The following is a 27,308-nucleotide window of genomic DNA, read 5'->3' as shown; positions in this document are numbered from 1 at the left end:
CAAAAACAGCTGCTATAAATCGTTTTTGTACATCTGGTCCTTTTCCTGTTTCTTTGATTTCTTTGGGGTATAGACTTCATAGGCAGTATTGATACATCAAAGGATGAACACATTATAATAGTTCCAAATTCCTTTCCTCGGTGGTTGAACTACTTAACAGCTCCATCAACAATGTATCAGTGTACCTATTTTCTCTCATCTTCTCCAATATTTGTCATCTTATTTCTCTTTTTTGTCATTTTAGCCAATCTGATGAGAATGACTTTAGAATTATTTTAATATGCATTTCTCTTATGTGTCAGTTAGAGCATTTTTCTTTATAGTTATTAAGAGCTTTGATTTCTTCCTCTGTGAATATTCTTTTGACCATTTATCAGTTGGGGCTTGTGACTTGTAATAGCAATAATAATAACTGACCTTTACATATCTCATTCTTTTTTAAATCAATTAGAATCAATTTTGTATATTGGTTTCAAGGCAGAAGAATGAGGCTTTAAGGTAAGGGCTAGGCAATGGCAGGTAAGTGACTTGCCCAGAGCCACACAGCTAGGACGTGGCTGAGGCTGGGTTTGAACTCTAGTCTTCCTGACTCCAAGAGCCCAACACTCCAGCCACTAAGATACCTAACTGCCTCTCAAAGCTAAGATTTGAACCAAGGTCTTCTGGGTCCATGCCAGTGCCTTTATTATTATACCAAATGACCTTTTTTTGAGTTTTGTTCAGCCTAGAGTGAGCTCCTTGTTCTTGAGACGAGGTAGCCTCTCCCTGGGATGCTCTAAGGACCTTCCTTTGAGTGAATGGCCTTGGGATGGTGGGTGTGGGGGGAGCTCCTGCCTGGATGCCACAGTGATAACTCCCTTTCATCCCTGCAGGTTTTAGTGAACATAACCTAGCCTCCTCCTCTCAGCTCCCAAGCGAGGGGCTCCAGCCTGATTTTCCCAACATACACCGGTTCAGGCGGAGGTGGAAGGACTTGAGGGTCCGAGACCCTGTGGATGAACTGTTGCTAAAGGTGCTGACATCACAACAGGCCATGGAAGAGGGATTCCTGCACCTGGAGGAACAGAGGGTACAGTTAGAACAGCACCGCTTGGAGTTGGAACGGGAGCATGAGTTCCGAATGTTTGGCCTCTTTGCCCAGATGTTGGGGATCCTTAAGCAGGGAAGTGGGGCCTCCTTGGGCCCAGCTGCTCCAACTCCTCTAACAGGCTTTGGCTTAGCCTTTGAGGACCAGAGGGGAGCCAGAATTCCCCAGAGGCCAGAGCAGACTTTTCCTGGCTCCTATAAGCTCTGGAACCCTGGAACCAACCACCCGCAGAGGAGTCCTTACCTCTCCACCCGAGGAAATGACATCAACTCCAAACGTGGTTTCTCCCAGGAGGGCTTTGCAAACTACGCTGCAAACAAATATGATGAAGAAAAAAACCCGAGTGTGAGTATGGCTGTCTTGGAAGCCTGAGGGTCAAGGTGGTTTGGAGGGATCCAGAAGAGCCAAATGCTGCTTCTGATGATCACTATCCTGGGCAAATCACGCCACTTCTCTTGGCCTCCGTTTCCATCTCTGTAAAATGAGATGAGATGAAATGGCCTCAGAGGTCCTTTCCATCTTTAGATCTAAGATCCTGCGAGCCCCTGAATAACTAAAAGGAAACCTTTTTACCTCTACTTTTTGGCCCATTGGGGGGGGCAGATGTGTATAATGAGGGGTAATGAGGGGGTACCTGGTTCAGAATGCCCCAGCCCAGTTCTGGCAACTCTTTTGGAAAACCTGCTTTTCTCTGAGCATAGGAGAATTTGATGTCCTTCTGCCATCTCGGAGGAGACCTCAGAGCCTTGCTCTTGGCCTTGGCCTTTGGGAGCCAATTGTTCTTCTTGGCTTTAGGATCCCAGCCCAATCCTGCCTCCAAGGCAGGAGACCAGCACTCTCTCCAGAACCAGCAGTGACCACATTTTCTCCCTCCCTTCTCTAGGGCATCATTAACTTGGGGGTCAGTGAGAACAAGCTCTGCTTTGATCTGTTGTCCAATCGGGTAAGTATTGCCCTGGGTTTCCCTTTCTTTCTGTCCAGGTCAGCCTCAAAGGTCCCAAGCAAAGAGGGGAGCAGAGAAGCAGGGAAGGCAGACTTCCACTTAGCAGAGCTTAGAGACAGAAGACTATTTAACTATTACCACTAGGCTATCAAGAAACAAGGCAAAGGGGCAGCTGGATGGCTCAGTGGATTGAGAGCCAGACCCAGAGACAGGAAGTCCTGGGTTCAGGCACTTCCTAGCTGTATGACCCTGGGCAAGTCATTTAACCCCCATTACCTGCCTAGTTCTTTTCTTCTGTCTTAGAACCAATATAGATTATTGATTCTAAGATGGAAAGTAGTGTTAAAAAAAAAAAGAAGCAAGGCAATAAGAGGCAATGTAACAGAATGAATAGAGAGCTAACTTCAGTGTCAGGAAGACTTGAGTTCAAGTCCTGCCTTGGGCACATGCTGACTTTGTGACTTTGGAAAAGTCCCTTAATGCCCAGGCAACTCTTCAAAGGCTCTAAGTTGTAGAATACTTTCTGATCTATTTTGGCAGTGGGGGCTTCTCCATTGGCAGTCTGTAAACCAATGAAATCACAAGTCTGAACCCCATTTTCCTCATCCCAAGTTAAATGGAGTCTCCATCACTTTCTTAGGTCTAAAAGCATCAACCAAACAGTAAACCAAGCCCTGATTTGGAGTGATTGCTAATTTCTGAGATGTAAATGCATAAGCCAAAAATTTTAATAGTAACGAGAGCCTAGAAGGCAAAAGCTAATGCCAGCAACTCTGACGTGGGTACCAGCGTCTCCCCCAATGCCCCCAATACCAGAGACTAACCGACAAAGGAAGAGTTAAGCCAGGCTTTTGGTCTAGTTCTCTTAAATCAGCCCTGTGTTTTAGAGCTGACAGGAGGGAATACAAGACATCCAGGTGGGTCCACTTTGTCAAAAAGCATTATGGCTCTGGTAGCTTTTTCCTTGTGCCTCTGTTATCCTGTGTTGTGTAACAGTTAAAATTTAGGGGAGATGGGGAGACTGAGGCAGGTAGAAATTAGTTTCTCTCTGCAAGGAGTATTATATTTTTTAGAGGTTTATTAAAGGTTAAAGATTAAAGAATATACAAGTAAGAAACATGTGCCTAAGCCTGAGGCCTAGACAAAATAACCTCACATCACGCAAGAGACCGCCTGCTCCAAAACGGAAGTCAAAAAAGAGCCAAGAGCCCCTCAAAAGCCTTTGAATCAGTTTAAATCCCTTCTCGATCTCGGCCCAGGTGAGATTACAAGGCATTCTGGGGAAGTGGAGCAAAGGCTCATGGGGATTGTAGTCCTGTATTCGAGTCTATTTTTTACAGTTGTGACTGTTCCTAGGGGAGAATCATGGGAAGCAGGCTATTCTATAAGCTGCTGGGGGTCCAAAGGCACACCAAAGCACTGAATAATAATGTCTCTGTTAAAAGACCAGCGATAGGGGGCAATCAGGTGACTCAGTGAGAGCCAGATCTAGAATCCTGGATTCGTATCTGTCCTCAAGACACTTCCTAGCTGTGTGACCCTGGACAAGTCTCTTAACCCAGTTATCTAGCCTTTACTGCTCTTCTTCCTTGGAAAAAATGCACAGTATTGATTCTAAGACAAAAGGAAAAAGATCAGTGAGCGCTGTATCCTTGATATTTCCTTTTGAGCCTTCCCCTATTTTCTTGGGCAGGTTTAAGCCAGAACTTGCAATACCTTGGAAGTAAGAATAAATAGGATCCTCCTAGACTGAATGTCCAGGAAGTGTTGGCAGCCAATTCTGTGGTCATTTCTCCTACTGAGAATTTTTAGAGACAAGATAGCTCCTAGGGGTGTATCTAGGGACTCTATGGCCTCGATATCAGCATGGCAGATGGACACAGAGAAGCCTGTGGAGTTCCAGTATTTTATCAGCCTTTGTGTGTGATCTCTGCCTGTGCCAGCTCTGCCTGTATGGCACACCTGGGTGGACTGGGTACCAGAGGGGATCCTTAAGACTGTCATTTTTGCCAACAGCTGAACCAGTGTGATATGCATTACATCGAACCTTCCTTGTTGCAGTACTCAGAGTGGAGGGGACACATGTTGTAAGTAGCCTGGGGCCTTGCCCTCCAAGGATGCAAAAACTGGCCAAGGTGAGCTGGATATGAGGGGGATCAGTGAGAGATAGTGGATCCAGCCCTGGGTTCAAGATCTGGGCTTCCTGCTTCTTACAAGAGGTAACCAGGGATGAGTTACTTCTTATTTCTGAGCCTCATTTTCCTTCCCTATAAAATGAGAGGGTTGGAGTAAGATAGAGAGAAAAGATTGAAACTTGTAGAATTGCCCTTAAAATTGTAAGCTTTTGATGAGTAGCCGTTGTGTATCCGAAAAACACTTGGTCTCAGACCTAGGAAGCCCTGGTTCAAATCCAATTTGTGACATATATTGTTCTATAACCCTGGGCAAGTCACTTCTTAATGATCAGGGCAACTTACCAATGTGGTAAGTTGCAGAGTAAGTAAATTAGCAGAGTGGTTTCCCTCACTATATATTCTCTATACCAGTGATGGCAAACCTTTTAGAGATCAAGTGCCGGAACTGTAACCCTCATGCTGCATGTGAGCTGCCCCCCCCCCTTACATCAGACAGGGGAGAGAGTAAGTGCTTCTGTTAAGCTGCTGGACAGATGATGTGAGAAATGTCCTCAGGTGCATGTAGAGAGGGGGAAAAGAGCAGCTCTCTCCGGCACTCATGCCATAGGTTTGCCAACATGGCCCCATACTAATAAAATCACCAGTAAGGTTAAAAAAAAAAGAAAAGGTCTTAAACTCCAAAACTGAGAGTTTAAACACCTTTAATCATTCTGACCATCCCTCAGGTAGAAGAGGCCTAGTTTTTCTTGGCTCCAGGGAGCAAAACTAGGAGCAATGGGTTAAAAAGAGGTATTTTTCCAATATTTAACAATCAGGCTCTCTAGGGGGAATAACAAATCAAGAAACAGCAACACACACACTTTCTCAATCTTTGTTTCTCTGTCTCTATCTCTGTCTCTCTTCCTTTAAAGCTTAATCTGCACTATTAACATTTTTCTCCATGATTTTCTTAAGTCTAAACAATCAACAAAACAAGAAACCAAGCCTTGATTTGTAGTGACCACTAATTTCTCAAATGTAAATGCTTAAGCCAAAAATTTAACAATGGTCCAAGCTGACACCATCATGTCCCTAAGTAGAACTGTCCAAAAATGGAAAGTAATAGGTTCTCCATCCCCAGAGGTCCTCAAGGAGGAGTTAGATGACTAATTGTTGGAGAGAAAATTCCTGTCCATGTATGGGTAGGATTCAATGACTTCTGAGATCCTTTCCAACTCTGAGATACCATAATACTGTGCCCATGTCTCTATGGTCCTTTCCACCTCAAAGAGTCTGAGTCTAAAAGCTCCATGAACTCTCAGTAATTGATTGATTCAGGGGAACTTGGGATGATTCTCATTCCATTCTGCCCTAAAGGGTCATGGGTCAGACTTTTTGGTCCTTTCTTGCCTGTTTGAATGGAAAAAGCTATAGCATTTCCCTGGCCCTGAACTATACCCAGTGGAAAAGATCTTATGTTCAAGCCAGAATGAGGACAATTTTGGGGAAGAACCTATACCCTTGGGAAAGGCTGTAAGTTCTCTGGTTACTAGGGCTGCTTATGTGTCTTTGTTATAGCCTTCGTGAAGAAATAGCCCGGTTCCTGACCTACTATGGCAAGGCTCCCACTCGACTCAAACCAGAAAATGTGAGTTGCTGGCCTTATACCCTCTGGTCCCCTGCTAATCCCAGAAAAAAGTGCCTATAGTTTTCTAAGTTGAAGAAAGAAGAAAAGAAGGAATAAAGGAAGGAAGGGAGGGAGGAAGGGAAGGAGGAAGGGAAGAAGGCAGAAGAAAGAAGGAAGGAACATAGAGAAAGAGGGAAGGAAGAAGATAGAGAAGGAAGGAAGAGAGAAAGAAGGAAGGAAGGAAGGAGAGAAAATTAAGGAAGGAAGGGAAACAATGGAGAGAGAAAGAGGGAAGAAAGAAGGAAAGTTGGGGCCCTTTTCCCATTCAGTCAAGCATTCATTAAGTACTTCACCTGTACAAGACACTGTATTAAGGATGTAGGAATAGCAGGAGCAGTCCCTGTCCTTAAGGAGTTGACAGTTTAATAGAAGAGAGAACAAGGACCCTGGGTAGAGAGTCTACACTTTTTCTCTCCAAGCTAGTCTTGCCTCACTCCCAGGCTCAACCATTCTCATCTCATCCATGTGACTTTGGCCAAGTCCCTTAGCTTCTCTAGGGTTCAGGCCCTTGGCTTTAAAATGAGGGCATTCAATTAGATGACCTCTAAGCTGTCTTCCAACTTTAAGTATTTAATCCCATAACCCAAAGTTCTCTCTTGCTTTGCTGCCCTTTCCCAGGAGCTCTCCTAGCCCTCTCTCTGCTACCTGGGGTTGCCAAGCCTAGACAGGACTGTATTTACTGGATGGGTTAACTGAGGCTGATAGCAAGATTTGGGCTTTTTTTCAGAAGTGGACAGTGGGGCATGCAAGAGAAGAGCTCTAACCGTGTCCTCCACGGTAGTTAAATTGGGGCCAGGCCCTCTTCTGACCTCTGACGTTCTTCCTCTTGGGAATGGTAGACAGAACTGCTAGCTCAATCAAGATGGTGGGAAGGTTATTGGTCCTATGGGTGCTGGATATATCTTTGCATCTGCTGTGTCATCCTCAGGTGACCCTGCTCAATGGCTGTGGCTCTGTCATCTCAGTACTGGCCACAGTTCTGTGTGACCCTGGGGGTAAGTGGATGATGTTTCGGCGCTCCATGTTGGAGAGCTCTCACAGTTCAGTAAGGTAGTCTGGGCATTTAGAATGGGGGAACGTGGGTTTGAAGCTTCCCTTCAATCATTTATTAGCAGGGTGGTGCTGGAAACCACTAGACATTTCCTCATTCGCGAAATAGAAATAAGAGTTATTTGCATCCCCTCCCTCCCTGGATTGTTGTGGGGATCAACTGGGATGATTTCTGTAAAGCCCTTTGTAAACCCCAAAGGACTGGAACAAAGGTCGCCATTATTATTGGCATCCTTTTAGGAAGCATTACATTTTGGAAGGAACAGTCCTTTGGAACCAATAGGAGAGTAAATGAGATGGGTGATTGATCGGGTTGGGAAATACTGCCTATGGCTCAGGAATAAGACAGGAATATGAAGTAAGGGGTGTGGAGGGTGTAAGCCTGCCTTGCAAAAGGAACCGTTGCCTATGTAGATCCACCAAGGCTAAATGTCCAAGGGAAGCCAGAGTAAGAATAGCAAATAATAGGGGCAGTTAGGTGACTCAATGGATGGAGAGCCAGTTAGGTCCTGGGTTCTAATCTGCCCTCAGGCATTCCCTAGGTATGTGACCCTGGGCAAGTCACTTAACCCCCATTGCCCAGCCTTTATCACTTCTCTGGCTTGGAACCCCTACTTAGTTTCAATTCTAAGACAGAAGGTAAAGATTTAAGAAGAAAGCAGTTGTACCTTCCTTCTCACCTTATAGCGAATGCAATAATAACAATAAACTCTTATAGTGCTATATATCTATCCTATATATATAGTGCTATATAGATGCTAACTGTTATTATTATTTGGATAGTCAGGTTATACAATGGATAGAGCACTGGGCCTGGAGTCTGGAAGACTTGAGTTCAAATCCTACTGCAGACACATACCAGCTATGTGACCTTGGGCAAGTCACTTAACCTGTTTGCCTCAGTTTCCTCATTTGTAAAAATGAGCTGGAAAAGGAAATGGCAAACCACTCCAAAATCTCTGCCAAGAAAACCCAAAGTAGGGTCAGGGAGAGTCACAAGACTGAAACAACTCAATAACAACAGCATTATTTATTATTATTATTATATATTGAATATATTATATATTATTATATATTGAATAATATGTATTGAAAGACCCTTCATGTAGAATAAGGGTTCCATTCATTCTTTGTGACCCCAGTGAGCAAAACTAGTAATGGTGGATATAAGTAGAAGAGAAGCTTATTTAGGATGAATGTAGAAAACTTAGCCATTAAAGCTATCTCAAAATGGAATGGAGATAGTGGCTTCCCCTTCCCTTGAGGTTTTCAGGTAAATGACCACTCAGGTATGTTTCTGAAGGAGGGTTCAGCTGTGGGTTGGATTGGACAGCCTCCGAAACCCCTTTCAACTCGAAGATTCTTCAGTAATGCAATTTGGAGAGAGCTTTTTCGATCGGTTCCATTGATCTGGGTGGAGAGGATGCTCCGAGTGGCTAGGTTAGGGGTTGATGATGTCTTTTCTCCTCCTGCTTCAGAGGCCTTTCTGATCCCCACTCCCTTTTATGGTGGGATCAGCGATGACGTCTACTACTATGGGAATGTCCAGCTGGTCTATGCTCACTTGGACAGCAAGGTCAGAACTGGGGCCCCCTTTCACTGCTCATCCAGCTGAGCTCACCTGGGAATGATTGTAAGACTGGTCTTATGGGGACCTTGGATTGGGAGAGTGCCCCAGTTGGGAAGCAAGGGATTGTTCCCTGAACTGGTGATTTGGGGGAAGGGGAGCCAATAGTTCTGAGAGGGTGGTTCAGACCGGCGAGCCTCAACCAGGGTCTGGGTTTCTTCCAGATCACGGAGACCAACACCCGCCCCTTCCAACTTACTGTGGAGAAATTGGAGATGGCGCTGTGGAAAGCCAGGCGTGAGGTAAGAGAGGAACTGTAGCCATGGCATTGGCTCTTCGAATAGGGAGGGTGTCAAGTCTTCATTAATTCATTCAGCGTACATTTATGAAGCACCTACTGGATACAATGCAATGTGTTGGGTGTTAGGGAGGTAGAAAGTTGAGGCAAGATGATGCTCGCCCCTGTCCTCATGAAGTTTAAACACAAATTTTGAGAACTGGGAGACTCCACAGCTGAGTTGAATTCAGTTTCATTCAACTGAATGGTTAGATTTGATTCTAATCCATTGAATCGCCAGTCTTCTGGCCTCGGTTTATCCAGGAGTGTTTAGCGAATGCTGGTAAGGTTGTAGGTGGCTCCCTCTGGGAAGCCACACACTCTGCACCTTCCTATTGTCAAGGTGAAAAAGCATTTCTTCCAAGGAGAGCCACTTCCAAGGTACTCACGCTCAGCCTTCCCTTTCGTCTCTCATTGCTACAAAAGGCAGGAATTGATGCAGCTTTTGACTGTTTTCTTCCATCTGCCTTCATGGAAGATGCTCAACTCTTGAGGGCCAAGTTAGACCTTGAATGGCTGAGTGACGGGGCTTAGGGGCTGAGGCTGGGATGGCGAAAGGGTCTACGTGACTAACCCTGATGCTTGGCTTGGTTTTAGGGGGTGTCTGTCAGAGGTCTCATCCTCATCAATCCCCATAATCCTTTGGGTGACATCTACTCCCCAGCAGAGCTGCTAGAGTACCTGGAGTTTGCCAAGAGGTATGATCCTCCTCCCCCTTTGACTTCCAGAACCTAAAGGGGGACTCTGAAGTTAGAATCCCACCAGTTGAGAAGTCAGACTGAAGACAAAGACAGGGAGCAATCACATTTATTTGATGATTTATTTATCTTTTTTAAAGTACTTTCATATCCATTGCAAATAAAAAAATATTAAACTCTTACCTTCTATTAAGTATTGGTCCCAAGGCAGAAGAGCAATAAGGGCTAGGCAATGGAAGCTAAGTGACTTGCCTAGGGTCACACAGCCAGGGTGTGTCTGAGGCCAGAATTGATCCTAAGACCTCCCATCTGCAGGCTTGGCTGTCTATCCACTGGGCCACCTAGCTGCTCCTTTCATAGCTTTTAAATAATTTGATCCTAAAAATAGTTCTGTAAACTATAAAGGACAGATAATATACCCATTTTTCAGATAAGGAAAATGAGGTTCACAGAGGGGAATCAGTTCCCTCAAAACCATAGAGCAAATTAGTTGCACAGCCAGGATCAGAACTAGTCATCCTTAGCTAATATCAGGGCCAAAGCTGTATTACTAGAGGCACCATGGCAGAGTGCCCGTAGTAATATTCCCAAGGCTTATGATAGGGACAGCTAGGTGCGCCAGTGGATAGAGAGCTAGAGCTGGAGACTGGAGATCCTGGGTTGAAATCTGGCCTGGCTGTATGATTCTGGGCAAGTCACTTAACCTCCATTGTCTAGCTCTTACCACTCTTCTGTCTTGGAAGTTCTAAGACAGAAGGTTACAGTTAAAAAAAAAAGGAAAAAGAATGGCTCATCTTGCTTGAGGAAGGAGTAAACTTCAGAGGATTTGCCAATGGGGTCTGGCCCATGGTGTGACAGCTTAGGTGGCACAGTGGATAGAGCACTGGGTTTGAAATTGAAAAGACTCATCTTCAGGAGGCAGCTAGGTGGCTCAGTGGATTGAGAGTCAGACCTAGAGATAGGAGGTCCTGGGTTCAAAATCTGGCCTCAGATACTTCCCAGCTATGTGACCCTGGGCAAGTCACTTCACCCCCATTGCCTAGCCCTTATCATACCTCTGCTTTGGAACCAATACATAGTGTAGATTCTAAGATGGAAGGTAAGGGTTTAAAAAAAAAAAGAAAAGACTCATTTTCATGAGTTCAAATCTACTCTCAGACACTGCACGATTCTGAGAAAGTCATTTTATCTTGTTGACCTCAACTTTCTCATCTGTAAAATGAGCTGGAGAAAGAAATGGCAAATCATTTTAGTGATTCTGCCAACAAAAACCTCAAAATGGGGGAATGTACATGACTGAATGACAATAATCTGGTCCATAGCATCCTTTCCTAGGCTACCCAGATAATCTAACCAAGCAAGAAAGAGTAGATGGAAAACTGAACATGGAGTCAGAAAGACCTGAGTTCAAATCTTACCTTTGACACTTCCCATCTGTATAAAGCAATGAAGTGACTCGATGAATAGAGCATTAAGCCTGGAGTCAGGAAGACATGAGTTCAAATCTAGCCTCAGACACTTTCTAGCTGTGTGTGACCTTGGGCAAATCTTTTAACCTTCTGTTTGCCTCAGTTTCCTCACCTGTAAAATGATTAAAAAAATACCTTCCCAAGATTGTTATGAGGAGAGTCAAATGAGATAATATTTGTAGGGTGCTTATAAAGGGCACAATGTCTGGCACCAAGTAGATGCTATTTAAATATTAGCTGTTGTTATTGTTATTATTATTAAATGGCTAGGAGCAAATTACTCAGCTTTTCTGAACTTGGATTTCCTCAGCTAGAAAGTTCAGAGAACAGTGCCCGGGTCTTACAGCCCTCAGAGGGTTGTTTCCAGGCTGGAATTTGAAAGAATTTGTAAAGCACTTTGCCAATCTATATAGCTTTCTCTCATCTATGGAAACGAAGGGACTGAGGAACGGGGGCTGCTCTTACTGGCCATGCCCTGGAGACTTATCCAATGCGTTGGGGAGAATGGGGCCATCGGGATGGCAAGAGGCAATATGGCGTCATGGAAGGAGCTTTGGATCTAAAGACAAAGGTTCTAGGTTGGAATCCCAAATCCATGACTGTCCATTTGGAGGATGCGGGAAGCTGCTTCCCCCCTTGGGATCCATGGTTTCCAAAGGAGGGAGACCCGCCCTTCCTGTAGATCCCCTGCCCCGTACAGGGCCATACAGTGAAAGCCCCCCAACCAGGCTTTGGGAAGAGTTCTTCCTCTTGCTTATTACACCCACAGGCAGAGAAAGCTGGTAGCTTCTTCCTCCCTGTGCCTGGGAGAAGCCACTTCTTATTGGCCCCCGGAGCCATCTGGGAGCCGTTCGGGCAGTTCCCTTGACTTCATTCTCAGAAGGGTCTTAGACCTCCGTGTGCTGGTTTATAGACTTACGTGTGTAGCCCTTGTCGCTTTTCTGATGCCAGACTGTGTGCTGTGGCCGGTTAGGAGGTATTTTGTCTCGACGTTGTTTAGATCGGCTTGTTCAGATGTCGGATTTTAGTCTCCCAAAGATGAAGGTCGCCGTTTTGTATCGGACCCCACAACAGGGGCTGCTCCTTTCCATGCGTAAGGCTTAGTGGGACGGTCTGTAAGATCTGATTTGCTAGTCTTTCTTGTAGAGTTATAAATGGAAAGGCTACACTATCTGATTACTCCTCCATCCATAGCCCCTGTGTATCATTTGTGGCTGCCGAATATTGCAATTTGTTGCAGAATATGTAACAAACAGCTGAAGAAATGCTTATTTATTTATTTTTAAACCCTCACCTTCCATCTCAGAGTCAATACTATGTAGCGGTTCCAAGGCAGAAGAGTGGTAAGGGCTAGGCGATGGGGGTCAAGTGACTGGCCCAAGGTCAGCGCCTGATGCCTGATTTGAACCCGTTTGAATCCACTGAGCCACCCAAATGTCCCCAGGTCTACCAATTTTTAAACTTTCAAGAAGTACAATATTTATTAAACCTTTCTTCAGGGGGCAGCTGGACGGAGAACCAAGACTAGAGATAGGAGATCCTGGGTTCAAATCTGGAATCAGGCACTTCCTGGCTGTGTGACCCTGGGCAAGTCACTTAACCCTCATTGCCCAGCCCTTTCCACTCTTCTGCCTTGGAACTGATACACAGTATTGATTCTAAGACAGAAGGTGAGAGCTTAAAAAAATGGCAGTCCTGGTGGGGCGCAGACCCTCTAAGGTGAGAAGGATAACACTGAAGATGCTGTTACTGTCTTCCTTCCCATCCCTAGGTACCAGCTACATGTCATCATGGATGAGCTGTACATGCTCACAGTGTTCGATGAGTCAGTGACATTCCATAGTGTGCTGAGCATAGACAAGTGAGTGGCCACCACTGGCTTTTGGGGGGAATGGGATGGCCTGGGAGGTGTTCCCTCTTAAACGATGACCCCCTTCCCTCAGAAACTGTATAGCCTGCCAAATTCACCCCAAAGCAGTGGGGTCCAACTCAGATAGAAACCGAGGCAACTAAACCCTACTACCTAAGGACCCCTGCACATCACACACTCATTTAGAAAGCCCCACGTGCATAAATATTTCTTTTAAAAATTATTAATATATTTGTTACAATTAGAATGATCTCGAGACTGTATTTTAGGCAAGAATATAACATATCGGACTTACTGGTTAATAGAAATATAATATAAAACATCAAGTCTATTGGTTTTCAGCACTATAACTGATAAAGTGATGTAGGTCTCTGTGACTCTCTCAGGACTGAGTCAGGCAGCTTAAAAAATAGATTTTTATGAGCTCGTTATTCAGCTCTTCCCTTAATCATCCCAAGACATCTTTAATTGGTGATAATTAATTAAGAAACCAAAAGCCCCCACCCCCAAAGCCAACCCCCTAATCATCTGGACACAAGTACCCCAACTTTGCCCAAGACACAATCCAGGTTACCTCATCTCAGACCAGCATCCTATAACAGATTGCCCCCTTCTCCACCCCAGTGGAGACCCTTAGCCATCTACTGGTTGCTGCGAGCTCCCCCCTTGCTCTCCTTTCCTCCCCCAGCACCCCTTCTTTGCCCACAGTTTGTGTATACAATAATACAAACAAATGTTATTAATTAATTAAATATAATAATATATTATATGTATTAATTAATAATAATAATAATAAACATCTCATTATATTACTCATTCTCTCTGTCTCATTTGCCTTGGGTCCGGCCCCCTGTCCGCCAGGTCTGACATATGGTACTGTGACAGATGCCAGTTTATCCATCCTTCTCCATCCCCACAGGCGGACAGGTCCCATACACAGGAAAAAAGAACCCCCGTCCCCTTCAGTTATTAGCCAGATTCTGTGAAAAAGGAAGATATTCCTGGGGATTCCCAAGGACAAAGAAAATGCCCAAAGCAGCAGCCTGGGTCTCTGACACTGGAATATATTGTCATTTTCCCTAAAATTCAGGAAAGAATACCGTATAGGGAAAATGAATTCTTATACATTAAACTCACTAAAATCATACAGAAGGAAACTACATGTTAATCGGTTTGGGCTACACTGGAGAGTATTGTGGGTCATGTGTAGCGTGTCTGATACTTCTGCCCCAAATATTAACTGAAATCAGCGACTCAGGGGAGCAAGGCAGAGGAAGCTGGCAAATAGCAGCTGCTGCCCAGGGCCCTGATGAGGGCACCGGCTCTTTGCTACGCTAAGCAGACAGTAGTGAAAAGTATAGCGAGACCAGAACTTCCAGAATGCTGTCCCTAAATTGACCCTTATCACGCTGACTTAAGATCTCCTTATGTTGACCTCAAGGAAAGCAAGAGAATTTGGCGAGGCAGCTTCCCTGCACACCAGGAAGTTCCCGCATGTCCACATTGATTTTACCCTATGTTATTCCTGTCCTCTTTATATTTTTTTAATTAAAAAAATTTTAATTGAAAAAATTCTTTAATTAATTAATTTAGACTATTTTCCCATGGTTCCATGATTCATGTTCTTTCCCTCCCCTCCTCTCACCACCCCCCCATAGCTGACATGCAATTCCACTGGGTTTTACATGTGTCATTGATCAAGACCTATTTCCCTGTTGATAATTATTCGTGCCCTCTTTAGGAAGGTGTGTGTGAGGCTGTGCTTCGGGATGCCTGAGGTCTTAGAATGAAATATGCCCAAGGCTGGATGATAATTACTCTGTGTTTTAGGCCTTCTTAGAGCATGGGCCAGCATGCTTTTGGGGAGTATTTATTGACTTTTTCCCTTCAGGGAAGGCAAACCCAGTCTGCATGTGCTCTCTAGGCTTACCTTTGTGCTGTTACAAGGCTAGTATCCTTGACAACTGTTTCTGTGACCTTCCCTGTTCTCACAGATTGGCCTACGTCAATATCATGAACTGCTTACGGTCATGGTTTGAGGACCCTAATAGTATAGGCTTTTTTCTACTTCAGAAATCTCCCTTGACCATGCTCTGAATCCTCTGCCTGATGACTTAATGACATTCCAAAATGATCCTAATTGTCCTTTAACCATGCCTCCCCTTGTCTTCCCTGCAGGCTGCCAGACCCTCAAAGGACCCATGTAGTATGGGGGACCAGTAAGGTGAGCATCCTGGTTTTATAATTCCTAGAGAGAACTAAGAGGGATCATGACAGATTGTCTGGGTGTGCCTTCTCTCTAGGACTTTGGTATTTCTGGGATCCGCTTTGGTGCACTGTACACAGAAAACAAGGATGTATCCAGCGCTGTGACCAACCTCTGCTATTTCCATGGCATCAGTGGCATCACTCAATACCAGATGGCTCAGCTTTTGAGTGACCATGGTAACTATCTGGACCCAGTGGTGGTGGGATAGAGGAAGTGGACTCAGTTATACTTGAATGATAGATTCACTGAGATGCTAGAAGATTTTATCATTTAGAGGACATAATGCTTGAAAGTTTATAGAATGCTCTCCACCCCCCTTTCCTGAATTTTCCCTTCTGAATTTTTCAGCTTTTGGCATTTCTCTTCTCTCTCTCTCTCTCTCTCTCTCTCTCTCTCTCTCTCTCTCTCTCTCTCTCTCTCTCTCTCTCTCTCTCTCTCTCTCTCTCTCTTTCTCTCTCTCTTTCTCTCTTTCTCTCTCTCTCTCTCTCTTTCTCTCTCTCTCTCTCTCTCTCTCTCTCTCTTTCTCTCTCTCTTTCTCTCTTTCTCTCTCTCTCTCTCTTTCTCTCTCTCTCTCTCTTTCTCTCTCTCTCTCTCTCTCTCTCTCTCTCTCTCTCTCTTTCTCTCTCTCATCACTCCTTCTCATTTTCCTTTGTTAGATTATCTTCCATGTCCTTTTCTTTTCTTTCTCTAAATCCAATTTCTAGGTGACCTCATCAGCTTCTATGGGACAAATGTATGCATTTGACTCCCAATCCAGTTATAGTTTCTCCCCTGAGCTGCAGACCTACCTTGCTTTGGACATATTCATCTACTAGAGGTCCCATAGACATCTCAAACTTAGTGTGTCAGAAATGGAATATGGTATCTCCCCCTTCTTCTCTAAAACGGACTCTTCCATACTTTTCTATTTCTTTTTTTTTAACCTTATAAGTATTGGTTTCAAGACAAACAAGCAATAAGGGGTAGCAGTTGGGGTTAAATGACTTGTCCAGCTTCACATCTAGGAAGTGTCTGAGGCCAGATTTGAACCAGGTCCTCTTATCTCCAGGCCTGGCACTCAATCCATTGAGCCACCTAATGACCCCTCTATTTCTTTTGATTCTCCTAAAATCCTTCCTTCCAGGCACCTACATTTTCAATTTTGGAGTCACCTTTGATTCTCCCTTACTTTTTTGTTTCCCCACATCCAGTCACTTGCCAAGTCATGGCAGTTCTCCCCTCTACAGCATCTTTTGTAGGTACCTCCTTCCCTTTACTCGTATGGCTGCCACCCTGGTTTAAGACTTGATAATCTCTTATTTAGACTATCTGGACTCCTGATTGAATTCATGGCTTCTAGGCTGTTTCTGCCTTCAAAGAGCTTATATTCTCTTGGAGGAGGCAACCCCCACACAAAGCTAGATGCTAAATATATTACGAAGTGTAAGGGCTCAGACAGAAGACTGCATACTAGTTAAATTGGAGGTAATCTCACAGGGAAGGTACTAGCATTAAGGGGAACCAGAAAAGACTTCATATAGAAGGCGTGGTTGGGACTGAGTCTTGAAGGTCACCATGGAAATAGGAGGTGGAATCTAGGAAGGAGCACATTCTAAGTACCTGGGACAGCCAATGAAAAAGCAAAGACTTTTAGAGATGGAATATGAAGAAGAGCAAGAAAGCCAGTGTCACTGGATCAAATAACATATTGAGGGAAGAAAAGAGTAAAAAAGACTGGAGAGATAAGAAGGAGTCAGGTTGTGAAGGGCCTAAAAAATTCAAACAAAAGATTAGATTTTTGATTAGAGGTGATAGGGAGCCACAGCAGTCTACTGAATGAGGGGTGGGAGGTGACACAGACCTAGACTTTAGGAAGATCACTTTGATAGCTGAGTGGGAAGTGAATGGGAAAGAACCTGAAGCAGGGAGACCAACCAACAGGATACTGAAATAATCCAGGGTTGAGATGTTAAAGGCCTGTATCAGCATGGTGACTGTTTTAGAGGACAGAAGGAGTTGTATGTAACAAATGCCATGAAGGTAGAAATGACAACAGGGGGCAGCTGGGTGGATAGAGAGTGGTTAGAAAGCCAGGCCTGGAGTTGGGATAACTTGGGTTCAAATCTGTCCTCAGATACTTCCTAGCTGAGTGATCCTGGTCAAGTCATTTAACCCTAATTGTCTAACCCTTATTGCTCTTCTTCCTTAGAACTGATCCTTAGTAGCAGTTCTAAGAAAGTAAGGATTTAATAAAATGAAAAGAAATAGCAACAGGTTGAGTCTTTGAGTTTAAAAGAAGGAGGATTTGAAGCAACCGAGGTTGCGAGCCTGGGTGACTATGGGGGTGGTGGCACCCTCCACTGTAACAGGGAAGTTGAAAAGAGAGGTAGGTTTTGGGGAAAGCATAGTGAGTTCAGTTTTGTACATGTTGATCTTGGAGGTGATAGGGAGCCACAGCAATCTACTGAATGAGGGGTGGGAGGTGACACAGATCTAAGCTTTAGGAAGATCACTTTGATAGCTGAGTGAGAAGTGAATGTCTGAAGGACATCCAGTTCAAGACCTCAGATAGGCAGTTGAAGAGTTTAGGAAAAAAGGTAGAGCCTGGATAAATAGATCTGCGATTCATTAGCATAGATATCATAATTAAATCTATGGAGCTGATGAGATCACCAGCTGGCTTAGAAGAAAGGAAGAAGACCCAGGATGGAGCATTGGGGGATACCCTGGTTAGAAAGCAAGACCTGGATGAAGATTCAGCAAAAGGGACTGAGGAGGGGCAGTCAGATGGGCAGCAGGAGAAGCAGGACTCAGTAGAGTCCTCAATAAAGAGAAGAAGGTATCAAGGAGAAGACCGTTCGACAGTGTCAGTGACTACAGGGATATCAGGAAGGATGAGGATTGAGAAAAGGTCATTAAGTTGGGCAGTTCTGTGGAGAGGTCTGCTTCTTTCCTTACCCAGCAGTGTGATCTGGACCAGATCCCCTCAGCTCTCTTGGCCTCCATTTCATCATCTATCCAATTGGAAGATACTAGTTAATTACAGGGTCGTTTTTGTCTCTAAAATTCTCTTACTCTCTCTTCTCGTCCTCTCGTCTCGTCCTAAGCTCTCTGAGGGCAGGATTCTTGAGGGCCATGTGGCTTTACTGCCCGAGTGGCCACACTTAGAATCAAGAGATCTGACTTTGCAGCCCAGCTTTGACTTTTACTAGCTAGAGTACGAGCGAACCATTTTTGCGCTCTGCTTCAGTTTCCTAACCTATCAAATGGAGATAATAACCCGCTGACCACTTCACAAGATCACTGGGAGGGAAGTACTTTATCAGCCCTGGAGAATTACAGGAATGTGAACTGTTCAATCTAAATATCTCTTCTCCATCACCTACCATTGTGTGTGTGTGTGTGTGTGTGTGTGTGTGTGTTTAAACTCTTGCCTTTTGTCTTAAAATCAGTACTAAGTACTGGTCCCAAGGCAGAAGAGTGGTACAGGCTAGAGTTAAGTGATTTGTCCAGGGTCCCACAGTTAGGTAATGTCTGAGGCTACATTTGAACTCAGGACCTTCCTTCTTCAGGTTTGGCTTTCTATCCTCTGAGCCACGTAGCCGCCCCTAGCACCATGTTTTTGCACAAGTTGGCACATTGTTAGTTTAGAGGGAGCCAGTGTAAGTAAGAGTGGGATTGGGTTTGGGGTGGGATCCAAGCCTCCAAGAAACTATCCAACCTCTATGGAACTTTGGAGTCTCTCTCTTTTCCTGAACAGATTGGATTGATCAAGTTTACCTGCCAACTAACCGCCTCCGGCTCAAGGCTGCCCACACCTATGTCACGGATGAACTGAAAACCCTGGGCATCCCCTTCCTCAACCGTAACTCTGGCTTATACGTCTGGATAGACCTTAGAAAGGTGAGTGGGAGAAAGAGCAAGGGCTCACAGGTGGGGATGAGCGAACAGGGATGCTCTGGGCCTAGAATAGGTTTATTAGAGACCCGGCTGGACTGGGGAGAGCTCCCTGAGTTCTGATTCTCCATCTACCCACTCCACTCCTATGACTTTCTCCCAGTACTTACGCAGGGGAACTTTTGAGGAGGAACTGTTGCTTTGGTGCCGTTTCCTGCGTCACAAAGTGCTGCTGTCCAATGGCAAGAGCTTCCAGTGTTTTGAGCCTGGTTGGTTCCGTATAATCTTCACTGACAAGATGCACCGGCTACAACTGGGTGAGCAGGGCCAACTGTTGTCCCCTTTTGTCACTTAACTTGTGCAGTGGGGGGGGGGGGGTACACAGCAGGCACAAAGCCTTGTGTCAAATGTTTGGAGCTGGAAGGACCTCAGAGACCACCTTATCCAACCCCCTCATTTTACAGATGGGGAAACTGAAGTCCAGGGAGGTAAAGAGACTCTTCCAAGTTCACACAGGTAGTAAACATCAGAAGTGGGATTTGAACCTAGGTCTTCTTCTCCTCTCCTCTCTCCTCCTCTCTCCTCCTCTCCCCTCCCCTCCCCTCCCCTCTTCTCCCCTCTTCTCCCCTTTCCTTCCCTTGCCTTCCCTTCCCTTCCCTTGCCTTCCCTTGGCCTTCCCTTGCCTTCCCTTGCCTTCCCTTGCCTTCCCTTCCCTTCCCTTGCCTTCCCTTGCCTTCCCTTCCCTTGCCTTCCCTTGCCTTCCCTTGCCTTCCCTTCCCTTGCCTTCCCTTGCCTTCCCTTCCCTTGCCTTCCCTTGCCTTCCCTTGCCTTCCCTTGCCTTCCCTTCCCTTGCCTTCCCTTGCCTTCCCTTGCCTTCCCTTGGCCTTCCCTTGCCTTCCCTTGCCTTCCCTTGCCTTCCCTTCCCTTGCCTTCCCTTGCCTTCCCTTGCCTTCCCTTCCCTTCCCTTGCCTTCCCTTGCCTTCCCTTCCCTTGCCTTCCCTTGCCTTCTCTTGCCTTCCCTTGCCTTCCCTTGCCTTCCCTTGCCTTGCCTTCCCTTGCCTTCCCTTCCCTTGCCTTCCCTTGCCTTCCCTTGCCTTCCCTTGCCTTCCCTTGCCTTCCCTTGCCTTCCCTTGGCCTTCCCTTGCCTTCCCTTGCCTTCCCTTCCCTTGCCTTCCCTTGCCTTCCCTTGCCTTCCCTTGCCTTCCCTTGGCCTTCCCTTGCCTTCCCTTGCCTTCCCTTCCCTTGCCTTCCCTTGCCTTCCCTTGCCTTCCCTTGGCCTTCCCTTGCCTTCCCTTGCCTTCCCTTCCCTTCCCTTCCCTTGCCTTCCCTTCCCTTGCCTTCCCTTCCCTTGCCTTCCCTTGCCTTGCCTTCCCTTCCCTTGCCTTCCCTTGCCTTCCCTTGCCTTCCCTTGCCTTCCCTTGCCTTCCCTTGGCCTTCCCTTCCCTTGCCTTCCCTTCCCTTTCCTTCCCTTGCCTTCCCTTCCCTTCCCTTGCCTTCCCTTCCCTTCTTTCCTTCCCTTCCCTTCTTCCCTTCCCTTCCCTTCCATTTTTAGAATCAATACTGTGCATCTGTTTCAAGGCAGAACTATAAGGGCTAGGCAATAGGCGTTAAGTGACTTCCCCAGGATCATACAGCTAGGAAGTATCTGAGGCCCCATTTGAACCTAGGACCTCCCATCGCTAGGCCTGGCTCTCTAACTACTGAGCCACCCGGCTGCCCTCACCTGCTTCATTTCTAACTGCTCCTGATCTCTGAAGGTTTCCTGCATAAAGCTCCCTCCAGGGCTGCCTCTGGACACCTACATTAACCTTTCCTCCCCTATCCCAATCCCATGTCCCCACTCCAGGAATGCAGAGGATCCGCCAAGCCCTAGACAAGCAGGCTCAGGAGCTGCATCAGATGTTATCTGTGCCCAGGCAGCTGCCGGAGCAAGAAGGCGGGGCAGACAGCACCGAAGAGGCAGCATTTGTCCCCGGGCAGCAGGGGCCAACTGAGCACAGCAAGATGGGGGACCCAACTGGACTGATTGAGGAGCAGATGCGCTCATTTACCTGGATGCAGAGGGGCTCCCTGGAGCATCCCGAGGTCTTGGATGTGCTTAATAAACTAGCCAGCAAACAATAGGGGCCCCCTCTGGCGGGCTGGGCTAGAGCAATACAGGGTTCAGAGCCTCTTTCCAAACACGAATGAAAGAGGTCTTTGCTTGAGCTAGTCTCCCTTCAATCCTGAGCGCCTTCCAAGACGGGCCACTTCTCTTTGTTGGGGAGCTAACTTGGGTGTTTTGGTTTGGGGGGCCATCGCTGTCTTCTCCATGGCTTTTCCAAGGGCTTGGGATACCTTAGGGTTGGCCTCTTGGAAATGGGTTGAGGGCCCAAGCCTCGCTCCTTCTTGAGTAACTTTGGAGACTGTTGTTGTTGGTTTTTTATCTTGTGTCTAATAAATTTCTGCTTTGCTTTTCAAGTTTCCAGCCTCTTGTCATTTGCCTAAATTTCCCTTACCAGCCTTCATGTCCTCTTTTGTAAAAGTACAAACAGGTTGGGCTAGACCGCTAAAGTTCCTTCCAGTCCTAAATCGAGGATCCTGATAATATCACGAGGAGACAGAGAAACGTCATTTAACCTAATTATATATAAAGTCTAAACAAGAACTAGATAAAGATAATCACAAAATGATGTTCTTTATAGGAATAAAAAATAGACCAAAAGAACTGGAGAAATATTCATTGCTCATAGTTAGGTTGAACCAATCTGATAAAAAGGGCTAGACTACCTCAAATAACTCTATACCAATCAAACTATCACACATACACACCCATCTGGGGGTATTATATATACATTTTAATAAATATATATTATGTATAAATATAACATTCAAATATAGTATAATATATAAATGTAATAATATGTTTACATGTGAATATAATATATACATAGACAATCTCCTCTTCACTCTGCTCAAACGGTTACCACTTTTATATGGGACCTCATCACCCTTGGCTAGACAATTGTAGTAGCTTTCTAGCTGGCTTCTCTGTCTCAGTTTACTCCATTCCAATCCATTTTCTACTCAAAGTGACTTTTGTAAAAGTATGTCAGTCCATGTCACTTCCTTTCTTCTTCTCCAGCCAGTTAACGCCTGTGGCTCCCTATTGCTTTCTTTTTTCTTTCTTTATTTAAAAATATTATTTAGAATCTTTGCCCATGGATACAAGATTCTTATTACTTTCAGGATTAAATGAAAAAAAAAAAAGATCTGGTTTGGCATTTAAAGCCCTTTACAACCCGGTCCTTTCCTACATTTTCAGTCTTATACTTACTCTCTTTTGTGTTCTCTATGATCCAGCAACAATTGTCCTGGCATATGATGTTCTGTCTCCCAGCTAGAATGCTCTCCCTCCGCACGTTCACCTTCTGGCTTCCCTTGTTCCCTTCAAGACTCAGGAGAAATCCTGATCGCTTCCTCCTCCCTCCTCTCCACCCCTGATTGTTCCTTTTCTCTGATTTTACATTCCCATTTACCTTGGTGATAAAGGATGAAAAGGTTTGCAATTTGCAAAAATTGTTGCAAAAAGTGAGAGATGCAAACCTTAGAGGATGATTGACAGTAGCGTGTGACCAAGGGTCACATGGGAGCCTGAGCCTTGGGATCTGGCAAAATTCTGTGCCCAACAGTTGCTTCTTCTCAGAGCCTGCTCTCCTGGAAGGACCTAAGGCTTGAAGAGGATTTTTCCCTGTGATCAACAGAGGAAGGAGATTTTCTGGATCTGGCTGCTGGCAGCATCAGTGAGAAGATCTCTGGACCTACTTGGACATCTACCAACTTAAGATCCTGGCCCTATTTGATTTGGACTCCTGGTGTGAGATTGGGATATTTGGAAAGTTAATGTTTTAGCTTAGTAATATAGTTAATTAGTTATAATCTTTTAAATTAAGTATAAGTATATTCCTAAACCCTTATTCCTTCCTACCTTTCCCAAACATTAAGTCAGTATTTATTTATATGTTTTCCCCCTTGTTTTTCCCTTACCCCAAATCCTACCATAACACCTTGTGCATATCTTGTGTGTACACAGTTACTTAATTATTATATCTTCCATTGGAATGTAAGATCCTTGAGTCCAGAGATCATAGTTTCACCTTTATGCCTCTATATCTTTGCCCAGTTCATAAAAAAACACATAATAAACATTAGTAGGCTATTAGGTCATAGATTCAACTTATTGTCTGCCTGCAGGACCTATCCTGATTAAGAATTTGCTAAGTCTGGGAGGACCTGGGCTCAAATCTAGCCTTAGGTACTTCCTAACTGTGTGACCCTGGGCAAGTCATTTGACTCCATTGCCTAGCTCTTGCAGCTCTTCTGTCTTAGAATTTGCTCTAAGAAAGAAGGTAAGGGTTAAAAAAAAACAACAGAATTTATTAAGGTGCTGCTATGTGCCAGGAAACTTTAATGTGTTATAAAAAGAGAAGACATTATTGAAAACAAGTGTTTTCAATTACATAAAAAGGAAAAAAAAGATGTAAAACAAGTCATTAAAATAAAAAGAAAAACCAGTTTGGAAAGATAGACGTCAGATAAAAAACTTGGCACTCAAACTATATTAAAGAAAAATATTCAAATCAAAGATCCATTTTTTCAGAACCCAAATGACCCAAGGACATGAAGAAACCACTTAGAAAAGAGAAAGCACCGAACTGATAAAAATCACTTGAAAAAAATGCTCAAGCTGACTTCAAACATTTAATGAAGAAGAACAACCATAAAACAAATGAAACCGAATGCCAAGAAATTGTAATGCCCATGCTTGTCCTCAAATAAGAGAGGGGGGAAGGTACTCTTGCAGAGGTGGGGCACTAAGGCTATGGAAAATGTGCCAACTCAGGACACTTTATTAGTGTGTACCCCCAAGGCATTTTATTTATTTTTTTTAAAGATAAACTTTATCCCGTCATAAAGGACATTATTTTTATTTGGCAAACAAAAAATACCAAACAGATCCTAGACCTTAAGCATCATAAGGATAGGGTTTGTTGTTGTTGTTCAGTTTCAAAAAAGTCATGTCTGACTCTTCATATATTCTTGGCAGGGATACTGGAGTGGTTTGCCATTTCCTTCTCCAGCTCACTTTACAGAGGAGGAAACTGAGGCCAACCAGGTTAAGTGACTTGCCCAAGGTCACCACAGCTAGTTAGTGTCAGGTCTTTCTGATTCCAGACCTGGTGCTCTATCTCCTGTACCACCCAGAGGTTGGGGTTAGGGTGATTTCATTTGCAATCTAATTTCAGGGTGAGGAAACAGAGCAAAATACTTGTTGACATGACAATCCATTTTTGAACACTAAAATACCAGGTGATGTTATTAAGTTAAACACAAAACCACTTTTTTTGCAGAGAATTTGGGGTGTGTTGGGGCACCTTTAATACATTCTTGGTTGTCAGTTCCGGGAGGGGGGAAGGATGAAAGGAGGGAGAGAACATGAATCATGTAACCTTGGCAAAATAGTTAAAAAAATAAAATTATATTAAAAATAATTAAATATAAATTTGAAAAATACATTCTGTATCGACACATCAATGGTGTGGAACATTGTAGATTGTGTGGGGATTGGTCCATGTGTTCATTAATTTAATGGACCTTTTTTTTTCTTTTTCCCTTTTTATCGTAAGGGATGGCTCTGGGCAGTGGCTGGAGGCCTCTCTAGAGAAGTGAAGGTGATATAAAAAGAAAATAATAAGAATTCAAAAGCCTGAAAAAAGGTTCAAATTCACAATTAGAGAAAAATAAAATAAATCAACTTGGAGATATGATTTCACTCACTGAATTGGCAACTCAATGCTGGCAGGGTTTGGAGAGACAAGTACAATTATTGTTTATAGAAATATCAAAAGGTTCTCTTCGAAAGCAATCTGGCAAGGGGAGACGGTCTATTCCTGTGATTCCCAGCTACCGGGAGGCTGAGGCTGGCCAGTGTCTTGAGGAATTCTGAGCTATAGTGGGTTGTGCCAACGGGGCACCCTGCATTAAATTGGGTGACAATATGGTGAGTCACTGTGAGATTGGGGCTGGGGTGGGGCAGTGCCTAATGAGGGGTGAATAGACCCCAATCAGAAACAGAGCAGATTAGAGTTCCCCAATCAATCAGCAGTGATATCCAGCTATGAGCAGCCCCTTCCTTTCCAGCTCTGTTGAGATGAGATGATGAAGTCTTTAAAAATACAGACAAGAGGGGCACCTGAGTGGCTCAGTGGATTGAGAACCAGGCCTAGAGATGGGAGGTCCTGAGTTCAAATGTGGATTCAGACACCTCCCAGCTGTGTGACCCTGGGCAAGTCACTTAACCCCCATTGCCTAGCCCTTACTGCTCTTTTGCCTTAGAACCAATACACAGTATTGACTCCAAGACAGAAGGTAAGGGTTTAGAGAACAGCTGAGTAGCTCAGTGAATTGAGAGCCAGGCCTAGAGATGGGAGGTCCTGGGTTCAAATGTGGCCTCAGATACTTCCTAGCTGTGTGACCCTGGGCCAGTCACTTAACCCCCATTGCCTAGCCCTTACAACTCTTCTGCCTTGGAATGAATACATAGTACTGATTCTAAGGTGGAAGGTAAGGGTTTAATAAATAATAATAATAATAATAAAGACAAGGCTGGGAGGGGGTGGGGAAGCTAGGTGTCTCAGTGGATGGAGAACAAGGCTTAAAGACAGAAGGTTCTGGGTTCAAGTCTGATCTCAGACAACTCCTAGTTGTGTGACCCTGGACCAGTCACTTAATCCCCATTGCCTACCCATTATAGCTTTTTTTGCCATTTCCTTCTCCAGCTCATTTTACATATGAGGAAACTGAGGCTAACCCAGTTAAGTGACTTGATCCTTAAGTTAACTGATACTTAGTATAGATTCTAAGGCAGAAGGTAAGGAGCTTTAAAAAAATTAAAAAATAAAGGCAAGGGAAGAGATGTGACAACTCTTAGAATTTTACAAAAAAGATCACACTTTTTCTCTATTTATTCCATTGTTGGCTACATGTGCCCTCAGGGAATAAGCAAAAAGGAAAAATAAAGAACTGGCTGTTCCAACATATTAATAGCAGCATTATGTATAATTGCAAAATGTTAGAAAGAACCCAAATGTCCAACAATAAGAGAATATTTGAATGGATTGTGGCACATTTACAGAATAGAACAGGGATAGGGAAGGGTCCTCCCTTTACCTTCTTGGATTTGAGGGAGCTGAGTTAAGTCCTTGACCTACATGACTTGTACAGGTTCCCACTAGGCCAGAGGGAGGATATGAATCCAGATGGATTAGACCCATACTCCCTCCCTGGGTTGCTGTGAGATCCATCAAGTCTACACTTAAAAAAAAAAATAAACCCTTACCTTCTATCTTGGAATCAATACTGTGTTCTAGCTCCAAGGCAGAAGGGCTAGGCAATGGGGGTCAAGTGACTTGCCCAGGGTCACACAGCTTGGAAGTGTCTGAGGTCAGATTCGAACCCAGGACCTCCCATCTTTAGGCCCGACTCTCAATCCACTGAGCTCCCCAGCTGCCCCCAAATCTACATTTTTGATGATGATAAGGAACTAAGAGCAGTCCTTTATTTTTGTGGCATGATAGACTCTTTGTGATTGCACTTGGGGTTTTCCTGGCAGAGGTACTGGAGTGGTTTGCTATTTCCTTCTACAGTTCATTTTACCAGTGAGGAACCTGAGGCAAACAGGGTCAAGGGACTTGCCTAGGGTCACACAGCTAATGAGTGTCAGGCCAGATTTGAACTCAGGAAGCTGTTTTCCTGACATCAGGCTGGGCATTCTATCCACTGTGCCCCCTAGCTGCCCCACAGTCCTTTGGGAAATAATTCAGAAAAACCAATTATATAAAGTGGAGCCAGAAGACACCTATTATCGATCAATTATATAAAAGAAGTGAAATTGGCAGATGCTGAAGTGATTTTTTTTTTAAGATGGGAAATATAGGAGCTCTTCAGGGATTGGTCCTACACTGATGCTGGGAAGTCAAAGCTGGGCTCCACGAGGTCTCTTCGTAGGTCCCAGGTGAGATGAGAGGGACTTTATATTATATAGAAGAATATGGACCAACACATCTCAAAAAGACCTTAGAACAGAGCTCAGAGTAGAGATTTGAAACCTTTATGAACTTGTTTAAAAATATATTTATTCATAGCTACTTCAGTAGAATTGATTTCCTTGGTAATGCAATGTGTTTTATTTTATGCACTTAACAGACATGATTCTGAGTAGGGCTTCTTCCATAGAATCCAGCAGACTGCCAAAAGGAGAGCAGAACACAAAATGACCCCTTGTCATAGAGGAGAAAGACCG

The 27,308-nt window shown here is 44.5% G+C and overlaps 1 protein-coding gene across 2 annotated transcripts in view; it reads left to right on the top strand.

The window, feature by feature from the left end:
* LOC100013501 (1-aminocyclopropane-1-carboxylate synthase-like protein 1) overlaps positions 1-21,427 on the top strand; it is a 45,426-nt gene extending 23,999 nt beyond the window's left edge. For both annotated transcript variants that reach the window (XM_007497351.3, XM_001367849.4), the window contains exons 2-15: positions 873-1,432; positions 1,971-2,030; positions 4,047-4,117; positions 5,723-5,792; positions 6,760-6,826; positions 8,360-8,457; positions 8,673-8,750; positions 9,383-9,483; positions 12,724-12,813; positions 15,001-15,046; positions 15,126-15,267; positions 18,831-18,973; positions 19,131-19,284; positions 20,814-21,427. In XM_007497351.3, the coding sequence (XP_007497413.3) occupies positions 873-1,432; positions 1,971-2,030; positions 4,047-4,117; positions 5,723-5,792; positions 6,760-6,826; positions 8,360-8,457; positions 8,673-8,750; positions 9,383-9,483; positions 12,724-12,813; positions 15,001-15,046; positions 15,126-15,267; positions 18,831-18,973; positions 19,131-19,284; positions 20,814-21,091 (1,958 nt within the window). In that variant the 3' untranslated portion in view covers positions 21,092-21,427. The remainder of the gene's footprint in view (positions 1-872; positions 1,433-1,970; positions 2,031-4,046; positions 4,118-5,722; positions 5,793-6,759; positions 6,827-8,359; positions 8,458-8,672; positions 8,751-9,382; positions 9,484-12,723; positions 12,814-15,000; positions 15,047-15,125; positions 15,268-18,830; positions 18,974-19,130; positions 19,285-20,813) is intronic.
* The last annotated feature ends 5,881 nt before the right edge of the window (positions 21,428-27,308 follow it).

This window comes from Monodelphis domestica, chromosome 6, assembly GCF_027887165.1.
Source record: "Monodelphis domestica isolate mMonDom1 chromosome 6, mMonDom1.pri, whole genome shotgun sequence".
NCBI lineage: Eukaryota > Metazoa > Chordata > Mammalia > Didelphimorphia > Didelphidae > Monodelphis > Monodelphis domestica.
Note: the sequence above shows the minus strand (reverse complement) of the source record. Positions and strands in the feature narration are given on the sequence as shown.